General features: G+C 41.2%; 1 protein-coding gene across 4 annotated transcripts; it reads left to right on the top strand.

Annotated features, from left to right (window-relative positions):
* On the top strand, nt 1–10,921 carry fam169b (family with sequence similarity 169 member B). 4 transcript variants are annotated; one of them, XM_017697647.2, is made up of 10 exons: nt 657–672; nt 762–868; nt 1,011–1,132; nt 1,271–1,373; nt 1,467–1,552; nt 1,969–2,143; nt 2,857–3,039; nt 9,946–10,074; nt 10,226–10,296; nt 10,577–10,921. In XM_017697647.2, the coding sequence occupies exons 4-10, from the start codon at nt 1,304–1,306 to the stop codon at nt 10,640–10,642; spliced, it is 780 nt and encodes a 259-aa protein (XP_017553136.1). In that variant the 5' UTR covers nt 657–672; nt 762–868; nt 1,011–1,132; nt 1,271–1,303; the 3' UTR covers nt 10,643–10,921. The 4 variants fall into 4 exon arrangements, 3 of the variants coding, with proteins under 3 accessions (XP_017552878.1, XP_017553043.1, XP_017553136.1); XR_005130456.1 differs by lacking the exon at nt 762–868 and having other exon boundaries at nt 1–672; nt 2,861–3,039; nt 10,577–10,646; XM_017697389.2 differs by lacking the exon at nt 762–868 and having other exon boundaries at nt 1–672.
* Nucleotides 10,922–11,730: the final 809 nt, after the last annotated feature.

The raw sequence follows: 11,730 nt of genomic DNA, 5'->3' as shown, positions 1-11,730 counted from the left end.
GGGCAGACAGATGTTCACTCACACCCAGGGGCAATTTAGCATGTCCACTTGGCCTGACTGCATGTCTGTGCACTGTGGGAGGAGGCCGGAGAACCCGCAGGAGACCCACGCAGACACGGGGAGAACATGCAAACTCCACACGGAGAGGACCAGGATGAATAGACATATATATGTAAATGAGTACATTTTTTGGCATCCCAAAAACAATGAATTCAAAACAGGCAGCTCACTTTCCACATATGGACCGTATGGAATGGGGAGTGAATGGTGCGTTCACATAGTACATCAAAGCCATTCATTAAAAAAAAAATGTTTTTCTGTGATATGGGCCCTGTCATAACAACAATAACAGAAGTGAACTAATCAAATCACTATAACTTACAAATAGCTGTCCTGCTTTTGCACCACCAGATGGAAAAGTGGACAAAGAGAAGATTTTTTAAATGAATGGAAAATGTGTAAAAAATGTGACTATTATAGAGCAAAGTCATATAATAAATGATATCTACTTGCTTAATAGAAATAGTTCACTGTAGGCCTATATACTGAAACCACGTCATGTAAATTGCCCTCTATCAACAACAGGTGGCGCTGTTTCATAAGTAATAAAATCCAAAGGTCATCGCGTATTCAAAATGGATACTTCTGGAGACTTGCCTGTCAGCCGTCAAGGTAGGACTATGGTTTTGACTTGGATCGTGTCCAATTATTAAAATCAGACCTGGCATGCAAAACCATCCGGATTTATCATTATTCTGTAGCGTCAGGACACAAGTAAGAGTTTGTAGACAGAATAACTTCCACTCTGTCTGAGGGTTCAGGTTAAACACGAGCACCAAGCGCTCCACAGAGCTCGACAGCAGAACAGGTGAGTACTGAATCTGAAATAAGCTGGTAGTTGGAGTCCTGGACTAGGATGGGTGCGTAGTGGGGGCGTTATTGTCATCAGTGCATGACAATGAAGTATGAGCCTTTTTTCCACTGAGAGTTTGAAAAGTTCATCTCTTCAGGGAGTTTCTACCCCGTGGACCTGGCCTGTCAGGATTACCATGAGCTGAATCCTGACTCTCATAAAGGTCCGGAGAGCCTCCACCCAGACACAAAGACCTTTAGCCATCCCAGTGGAGCAGAGGTGTGAACATCACATTATCCTGTTCATCTGTTACGAATCATTGCCTTACTTACGGCCTCCTCTGTTACTGAGAGCTGAAGCTAGAATTTGATCTCCTATTGATGAACCGTGATGACAGTGGCTGTTGTTTTTCTTCAGGTACATGTAACTCAGGATAACGTAGGCCGGCTAATGCTGTTTGGTGAGGGAGGTCCACCCCATTCCCTTCTGGCCCTTCATACACCAGCAGATGAAACCCAAGGTTAAGAGCTTTCAGACTCCTGTTCATCCTCCTCCTTGCTACTTTGTGTCATCTGTTTATTTCCTTTTGATCCCGTGTAACCTGCTCTTTCAGTGGTTGCGTTGTACTTGCATGGCAAGTGGTGGCCCATCGGCGAGGTTTTGAAGACATCCAGCAAATCCAGACATGGGCTTTTGATTGTGAGTTTGTCACACATATGTAGAATTGATCAAGCAAGTTTATTCCTAATTTGACATTTTGTTTAAAGTCCCCTGATTGTGGAAAACCACAGCTTTTTTTGTAGAACATAAACATTGTTAAAGTTTTGAAGCTGCAGTTCAGTCAGTTACATTCTTGAGCCAGAAACCAACCAAAAACATGCATCTGCCCATTTAGCTTTGTATTGTGAATTATGTCTTCTTTTGGTACATAAACATATAGATATTATGTTATTTCGAAGCTTCGGGTGGGGGTGGGTGTGGGGGGGCATACAGGCCTTTTAACTAAGTGGAAGGATGTACTGTTTATCTGTAGGATTCAGGTTTTGTCACAAGATTAGTCACGGAAATAAAGATGCTGGAGCACATTTTGTAGATGTTTTCCTTTGTCACCACAGGTGCAGTCAGTGATGGAGAGAGTTATACTCTTCCTGCTCAGTCAGATCATATTTGGGGTTATGGAGAAGCCTCTAGGAGAAAGCATGTACTTCTCCGCTCCTTCTGCACTGGAATATGGAAAAATCCTCTGGCAAGATGGAGAAGCTGTTGGCTTTTACACCATTAAAAAGAAAGGTGTGGTTTTTCAAATCTTTTTTAAGCCTCACTCCAGGAAAAGTTATCCTCAAACGATCTTTCATTAAAGACCGCGTGGTTGAAAGAATGCTCCCTAGCCGCGTTTCATCTTCTCTGGTCATGTTGTACTTTAGTGTTCTTATGAATCAAATAAAACAGCTCCGACAGATTTTAGTGGCGTCTTTGATGAGGCAAAGAAGCCATAATTTTCAGTTACTGAAGTAAATCATTTCAGCTCAGTTCCCTCATCCAGTTATTCAGCTTGTAACTAATTTATAAAGTCATCTTAAACTGAAACTTTGCTTGTGTGTAAAAAGTGATTTCAGAGCCACTCGGTTCTCCCTGATGGAAACTGTTTACCTTCAGTGTTTTGTGCTTCTGATCATTTTAATAGACGTCAGCGTCACTAATTAATGACCTTCTATTAAAAGACTGGTTTACCAAGAGAGACGCTGGAGGACTTTCACCTGAAATGAGTTCATGAAGCCAGTCTGGTTATAAAAATGATAACAGGACATCAGAGCCAGAATTCCTCTTTTAGTACTTTTACTTTATACTTAAGTACATTTGAAGGGAAATACTTTAGTACTTTTACTCAAGTGGAGGTCTAAAGGGAGGAACTTCTACTTTTACTGGAGGAACATTTTACCTTGGGTGTCTCGACTTTAACTCAAGTACACGATTTGTGTACTTTGTCCACCTCTGGCTTTAAGGTAGCCTGTGCGATGGCTGCACTGGTCAAAGTTACCTTCTTCCCGTGCTGGACACTGTGTTTGTGCGCACTCACTGGAGAAGGAATGGGCTGGCCTTACAGATGCTCCAGGATTTCTGCACGTCCATGTCCAAGGAAAGCGTGCTTGGAATCAGCCGCCCCGTATCTACTAGCATGTATGGAGGTCAGTCAGCACTTCAGCCAAAAATGTTATGAGGGCTAAAAGTAAATGACGATCAGTCAGCAAGACCTTATTTGCATAATGTCTGAGAACTTTTATTATTTATTTATGAAAGTGGCATAAAAATGACACATTGATGACATGATTATTGATAAAGTGTCAGTTTCTCTGTGTACTGTTTATAAACGTGCTTTACGTGATGGCAAGTTGATATTACTGTTATCTTCAAGACTGTAAAGAGAGGAATGTCTATGACTAAGATGTGTATTCAAGTGCCTTTATCACTGTTTTCAAGGTACTGTCCACCTGAAAGATAAGGAATCACCACTCTACAGAAACTGCCATGGCCAGAATTAGACATTCCCTTGAACAATACCAAGTAAAGACATTTTAACTTTACATGAAATGTATTTTTCTGACGTTTGATAAGTTGGAACAGACAAAAAAGCCAGGAGATACGCAGTTAATGTCATTGCCAGTGTTATAATCATGACCACTTGAGGCGAGTCCAGGTCAAAATCGAGAGAAGGTCACACTGAGTCTAAATCAAGACCAGTACTTCATAGAAGTCGAGTCCAGGTCAAAATCGAGACAAGACTGAGACCAGATTAAGATTCTATCACGATATAAAAATAAGCAGAAGAAAGAGGGAAAAACTAAAACTGGTCTGTAAAGCACTACATTCATCATTATTCACTGTACCTAATACATATGTATGCATAAATAATATTGTCTTTAATGTTTTGTAAAGTAGAACAACGTATAGCCTAAAATACTACTAATTATGAATGAATTATAATCATTATTATGTTATGGTTTTGTTCTAACTTTGCACTGTAACTTTCGAAAGTAAATGATGATGAGTTTATTCTCAGCCGCTTCTTCTCTACAAACTATTCAGAAGTCTCTATCTAAAGTCAAAGGAATATAAACTGAACAACATGCATTTTTATTGTGAGATGAAAATATAGTAATAACAACATTCCAAGCTGCCCTTAGGGGATGTTTGAATTTTGAAGCCAATGATCATCAACAAACATGTTACGAAATGACAGAAACCCAGACGTTGGCGGACGAGAGGTTAGACGGCAGCCAAGGCAACAGAAAGGGGCAAAACACAAAGGAGTAGTCAAAGTTCAGGCCAAACCTCTAATAACAAATCCAACCAACCAGAAAGCACCAAAAAGGGAAAGGCAAACGACGAAGTCAAAACACAAGGTCAAAAACACGGTCAAACCGCTCAGTAAGTTCCGGAGAAAACCAAACCTCACACTGGCTGTTTGTAAAGCCCAGGCTTTTGTACTCTGTGCTATAATGAGATGCAGGTGACATCAGTTAAAAGTCTGGGGACTGTGAGCGCTGATAGGAGCGTCCAGAGTCACGGGATCTCCCAGCGCATTCTGGGAGTTGGAGTCCGATTGATGGGGCCAATGCGTGACTTGCGGAAAGGATCAATTAGACTCTCAATCAGGAGCAAACTGATTCTTTTTAAAACATGTTTTAAGGTTTTGTTTTCATTCAGTTTTAATAGAAGAAAGTTCAGTTTCCAGTTACGTCAGACGGAGGCATTGCACTCAGATGGTCTCAGCAACAGTTTCCAAATCCATCTTACCCCCTGGGTAAGACAAGGCTGAGCCACAATGAAGTCAAGACTAAGACAAGATTGAGACTGTTAATTTACAGTCACGAGACCAGACTCGGGTACTACACCACTAGTCAGTGTAGATGGAGAAAGAGCAGACGCAACAGCCGGCTTCTGCCTTCTGGCCTGATTCTAAATGTGCATGTGGAAGTTCAGTTCTAGGGTTCTAGAACTGAGCACCTCCACTGATGCACATGAGGTCTGATGTATGCTTGCAAATTGGATTTACTTTAAAGGGATCATATGTTACATTTTTTTGGTTTATTTTTCTTCCTTTGAGGATCATTTATGATAGGTGGATGATTTTATATATCTAAGAGCCATTATACCTTTTTATGCCCATTTTCCAATCTGGCTCTTTAGTTTGTTACTGTGCCATTGAGACAGACATATGTAAATGACCTCTGTTCTAATTGGCTGTTCTGTATTGTGCCTCTTTGACTTCTGTAGTCACTGCGAGAATCACTGGTTCACTTGAACAGCATTAACTGTCGGCTTAGGCGAAAAGATGCCATCAGGAGACTTCAAGGCATTTTAACAATGACACAGTCGAATGCAAAAGTTTGGGCGCTCCTGGTAAACCTATATTTTTGTTGATTTTCTAAGTAAACAAAAGTTAACACAACCTCTGCAGAGAACACACTTCTGCTCATTTTAATGCACAGTTACTGTTTATTTGCTGAATTTAACATTTTGGGGGAGAAAAGCAAATCTAAAATGTGGTCTGTGCACAGGTTCTTCATCTTATGTTACTTTTTCCTATATGTTAAACTCAGCAAAGAAACAGAAATTGGCAGAAAAATGTATATTTTAGTTTGTTCTCTGTTGCGTGCTGTCAAATTGCCGTACTTTAAAATGCTGTGAAAACCCGTAAATACTATGATTTTGATTAAGTGGTTTTGCACACTGTGCTGCAGTTCCAAGTAACCAGGGCTACTTAGGCTTTCTGTACCAAAATATTCAGTTGTTCAGGGTTATGTAAGTATTATGATCTACTATATGCCCAGAAAAATAATGTGATGTAATTTATCACAACAATCATAAAAAATGGCATATTGCCCACTTATAATTAACAGAAAATAATTAAGAAATAATGAAATCTGTAAGTATTTGGGCAGTGACAGTTGTGTTGTTTTTGCTGTTTGTTTTCTGGCACACTGAATTGGAAACGCACCAATGTTTATATGGTTCATATTGCATGGACAATATAGGAATCACAGCCTTATTAGGCAAAGTGCTGGCACCGCATTGTTAGTTCCTGCACAAGAGAACTAAGGAAATGTTCATTCTAGATGTAGCCTCTGTATCTGGAGCCAGTTGCTGTTGTCTGTCAACATGAAAACCAAAGACGTGTCAGCACAAGTTGAGTAGGCCATTATGAGACTGAAAAATCGGAGTAAATCAAGCGGAGACATAGCCAAAACATTTCTTGTGCCAGAATCAACTGTCTGGAGCATTGTTTAAGAAGCAAGAATGCACTGGTGGTAGACCGCTGAAATGAACTTTCAATCATGAAGAAAAATGCTTTTTCAGCTGTGGAATCTAGAGCACTGCTAAAGATGTATGTGTAAATGTGTCAAATACAGTCACAAAGAAAGAAATAAAACAGCAAAACCGCAGTTCCCCAAGATGCAAACCACTGGTAATCCTCAAAAACAGATACTAGGTTATAAATAAAGGTGTAACAATAAACTTATTTTTCCAGTTCGATATGCTTTTCCACTCTGAAGTGAAGGTTTGTTTAAATTTTCAATTTGCGTTAAAATTTCTTGAACCTGACGAGGTCCTCTAATTATGTACTACACAGATTTGGTCTGATGTAAGATTGAGAGACCCTTATTAGTCCCGGAGAAATTTCACCTCCGCATTTAACCCTCTACACACACAAGGGGGCAATGAGTACACTTGCCCGGAACGGTGGGCAGCCCAATCCGCAGCTGGGGGTTAGGTGTCTTGCTCAGTCATGGACTGTCGGCTCTGGGGATCAAACCGGCGAGCTTCCGGTCGCAAGGCTGGTTCCCTAACCTCCAGCCCATGACTGCCCCTGATTTGGTTCAGAAACAAAGAACTGCAATGTAGCACCTGTTACAAAGCAACGTTTTAAACATTGGGCTCAGCCCCAAATGATTTTGAAATTAAAAAAATGAAGGCATCTTTACATCTGCTGTAAACATGCCTATTCGTCTGCTACAGGGGTGGCTTAGTAGTCTCTACTGCAAGATTTCCGAATTAAGGACTAGGAAATCACTCTTTTGGTGATGTACCTTAAAGGTGGGAAGAACTATTGAAAAACTGAAGTTCTTTGGGGGATACATGAAGGCAGGCTGTTTGATCTTCCTTCCTGTTAGCTGGCAAAAGCAGGAGGAAGCCAGATGGCTAGTGACACTGGTAGGAAGATGAATATAATGATGAAAATGATGAAAGCCTCTACATCAGTGACTAAATTAGCTGTCAGTATTTTTAAATCACCCTGAGGCAGATTTTCTGTGGTTCTATGGTGTATTTGCATAATGCATGCTGGGCATTGTAGCGAGAGATCACTGATGGAGGAAAACATAGTATTGTCAAACTAGTAAGGCTGAGTGATACAATCCCTTGCCAAAGCATATTACATCACATGTCACATAACATTAATTACCCCTTTCAAACTGCAGGGATTTTGCAGTTACTTGTTCAGCATGTGTAACAGTTTCTGTTTGCACTAGAAGTGGAATCTACCTGTTTTTTCCTGTGCTCAGCACATCAGCTATGGAATTAATTCATCAGTTCATACAACCCCAATTCCCCAATTCCAAGTTGGGACGTTGTGTGAAACGTAAATAAAAACAAAATATGATGATTTGCAAATCCTTTACAACCCATATTCAACTGAATCCACTACAAAGACGAGATATTTAATGTTCAAACAGATAAACTTTATTGTTTTTTGTAAATATTCACTCATTTTGAATTTGATGCCTGCAACACGTTCCAGAGAAGTTGGGACAGGGGCGTGTTTCCCACTGTGTTACATCACCTTTCCTTTAACACTCAATAAGCGTTTGGGAACTGAGGACACTGATTGTTGAAGCTTTGTAGGTGGAATTCTTTCCCATTCCTGCTTGATGTCCAGCTTCAGCTGCTCAACAGTCCGGGGGTCTCCGCTGTCGTATTTTGAGCTTCATAATGCGCCACACATTTTCAATGGGAGACGGTCTGGACTGCAGGCAGGCCAGTCTAGTACCCGCACTCTTTTACTACGAAGCCACGCTGTTGTAACACGTGCAGAATGTGGCTCGGCATCGTCTTGCTTAAATAAGCAGGACGTCCCTGAAAAAGACGCTGCTTGGATGGCAGCAGATGTTGCTCCAACACCTGTATGTACCTTTCAGCATTAATGGGGCCTTCACAGATGTGCCAGTTACCCCTGCCATGGGCACTAACACCCCCCCCCACACCATCAGAGATGCTGGCTTTTGAACTTTGCGCTGAAAACAATCCGGACAGTCCTTTTCCTCTTTGTCCCGGAGGACACGACGTCCATGATTTCCAGAAACAGTGTGAAATGTGGACGCGTCAGACCACAGGACACTTTTCCACTCTGCGTCAGTCCATCTCAGATGAGCTCGGCCCAGAGAAGCCGGCGGCGTTTCTGGGTGGTGTTGATATGTGGCTTCGCTTTGCATGGCAGAGTTTTAACCTGCACTTGTAGATGGAGCGACGAACTGAGTTCACTGACAGTGGTTTTCCGAAGTGTTCCTGAGCCCATGTGGGAATATCCACTACAGAATGATGTGGGTTTTTAATGCAGAGCCGCCTGAGGGGTCGAAGGTCACGGCATTCAGTGTTGGTTTTCTGCCTTTATACGCAATCATGGCACTCACCTGTTTCCAATTAACCTGTTCACCTGTGGAATGTTCCAAGCAGGTGTTTTTTGAGCATTCCTCAACTTTCCCAGTCTTTTGTTGCCCCTGTCCCAACTTCTTTGGAACGTGTTGCAGGCATCAAATTCAAAATGAGTGAATATTTGCAAAAAACAATAAAGTTTATCCGTTTGAACAATAAATATCTCGTCTTTGTAGTGGATTCAACTGAATATAGATTGAAAAGGATTTTTAAAATCATCGTATTCTGTTTTTATTTATGTTTCACACAACGTCCCAACTTCACTGGAATTGGGGTTGTACGCTCATGACAGAGTACCAGACGCTTGCGGATAAGAAGATAGGAGGTTTTAATAGGCACCAAGACAGATATAAACAAAACATTAATGTATGTCAGAATGTTCATGAAAACTGCAAAAGAGTGTTTAAGAAGAAATTTCTTCTTAAGAATGGTTGGAGAATGAGGCCCATTTTTTTCTCAATACACATTTGCAAGGAATTTAGGGATTTCACCATCTATAGACCAAAATTCTGGAGAAATCTCTGTGCATAAGGGCAAGGCCAAAAACCAACATTGAATGTTGAATTAAATGTTGATCCTTCAGAGGGCACTGCTAAAAAAACACCAAGCTTCTGTAATGAATATAACCACAAGGGCTCGGGAATACTTGGGAAGACCCTTGACAGTAAGCACAGTTTGTCACTGCATCCACAAATGCAAGAAAAGACTCTACTATGCAAGTGGAAACCACAGATCAACATCATCCAGAAACGCTGCCGACTTCTCTGGGCTATAGCTCATGAGATGGTCTCTGTGGCAAAGCAGGAACGTACTATGCAAAGTTCAAAGGCCAGTGTCTGTCTTGGTATTAGGGCACCATGCTGAGCAACATTGCTGCCATCTAGACAGCACATTTTTCAGGGATGATCCCTGCTTGTTTCAGCAAAACAAGTCACATTTTTGAGTACTGGGGCTCTTTAAATGTTGGTAGTGACTCTGATGATGACATTTTTGGTGGTCTACATTTTCTTGATAAATATTTTAATATAGTTTCAGAAGTTTCAGAAGACACTTCTGTCTTTTTTAAGCTTGTTTTTCTTTGACTTAACCTTCTTTTATGCAGATGAATTATCTTATATCTAATCTCCTCAGACATGTCTCCTGAAAAAAATTACTTGTGCATAATGGCTGTTTTGATCAGAAGCTAAATAATTGAAGATTGCCCTCTGATTCTTGCACTGTAATGTATATATTGATTGAAAAAATATTGTTAAAGTTCATTTACAATAATGTTCCCTTATGCTTTCATCGCTGCTTCTCAGAGTGATGTGCATATACAGCTCCACAGGAACTGTATCGAATAGCTTTTCTGACACGCCTAGCCTCAACATTTCTCTGTGCAGTATGCAAGAAGTACTTGGAGACCCACAAGGAACAAAGGGAGCGCCTCTATGAAGTGGACGCTCCTGGGGAATGGAGTCAGAGACGCAACGTGTGGTTGAACATACAGCTCCAGCACCGCCCAGCACACAGTGAGTCTTTCATTGCTTTCATTGACTTTCATTGTCCATAGTGTTTTGAGGTTATAAGAGAGTCAAAGAAGGTACTGATCTGCTCTGCTGAGCCATGTTTCACTTGCAGCACTGCTAAAGACCTCCTGGACTAACAATAAGCTTTTTATAGGCGCAAACTCAGATGGAAGTCCACACAGCACACGAGCTATGGCAAGAACGCTCATAGACAATAAGGGAAAGGTGAGCTGTTTTGTCCTAATATCCTAGTTTATATCAGCATATCATCCAGTGCCACATTGCTGGCAGTTCCTGAAAGTATGCCACAGCTGTGAATGCAGTGTTTACCCTGTCACTTGATTTATGTTGCATTCACTTAGCCACCAACTGGGGTTGACCACACAGCAAACTAAACTGCAGTCTTCAGGAATGGAACATTCTAACCCAAATTTCCCCAGAATTAAAATCATTTTCTCTGTCTCTCCCATTATAGACTAACACTCTGAAATTATCCTTCATCTAGGTCCTGGAGGGCATACCACAAGTTCATACATCTGCAGTAAAAGGCATTGAGGCAAACAAGCCTTGAAAGGTCTGTACAGAAAAACGACTAACCAGCCAGACTGGAATAACTCCCACGTGTAAAAAAGCCAAGAGGGCTTTTTAAATTCTGCGCTTTAAATGAGTTTGGATGTGAAAAGTCTCAGAGCAATCTGTGCTCAGCATTTCAGCTGTGTGCTACAGATAATGTTGAATATCAATGCTAAACTTTCCTCTTATTCCCATACTGTTGGAAACATAATACATCACAAATACAACATAACACTGAAGGGAATCGATTATTATTAAAGCCAATTGAAAAATCAAACTGTTCTGCGTCTGCAGTGCACATGATAAACATGACTCCTCCCATCCTACAGTGGTGCCGCAGGTGACCGCTTCTGGCGAGGTATCTGAATGTGGCAGGAGCTTTTATTATATAGTTATCAGGTAAATACAGGGAAGGGCGATAGCTTCTTATCTTAACTGTGGTCACCATCTCTAAAACATCTTTAGAGCGGAGATAATGGATTGCTCAAACAACGGAAATGACTAAGCCAACGTTATAAAAGTAGCTACCTGGCTGTCTTGGATCCCTTCCCTGAGTTTGGCATGTTTCTCTGGTGGATAGGCTAAAAACATCCGTTTTGTGCTGAATAAGGGTAGAATTACTCTTTTCTGTGAGATTTTGTTTGGTTACCGAGGTAATGCCGGCTTGACTGGGTTAGCCTGTAGATCAGTGGCCAGGCTCGCAGTCCGGGTTGGTTGACACCGCAGGGATTTCCAGTGTTTGTTTGATGGGAAAGAAATCATGAGGTTCGGAAGACGATTCAGTGGTATTCAGTGATCAGTGCACAGATATGGTGTTCAAATTGTAAACAGAAATGGCATCTATAAACAACCCAGTTTACAGTGTGGAATGTCTGTAGGTCCGTGTCTTTATTTTGAGCTTTGAGCAACTCTTTTACATCTTTGATGTGTCACATCTTGTAACTTTCTTGACCAAGTCTTAACAAAACCTGTGTGTCCTTGGCATCACAAATCCTCTTGGGAAACACCCTTAAAGCAAATCTAGTGTTTGTAATGCCGGGGAGCGAGGAAGCGGACGCATGTGCTGAGATAAGCGACTTTTATTGT

The sequence above is a fragment of the Pygocentrus nattereri genome, chromosome 7 (assembly GCF_015220715.1).
Source record: "Pygocentrus nattereri isolate fPygNat1 chromosome 7, fPygNat1.pri, whole genome shotgun sequence".
Lineage (NCBI taxonomy): Eukaryota > Metazoa > Chordata > Actinopteri > Characiformes > Serrasalmidae > Pygocentrus > Pygocentrus nattereri.
This window is presented reverse-complemented; position numbering and strand designations above follow the sequence as displayed.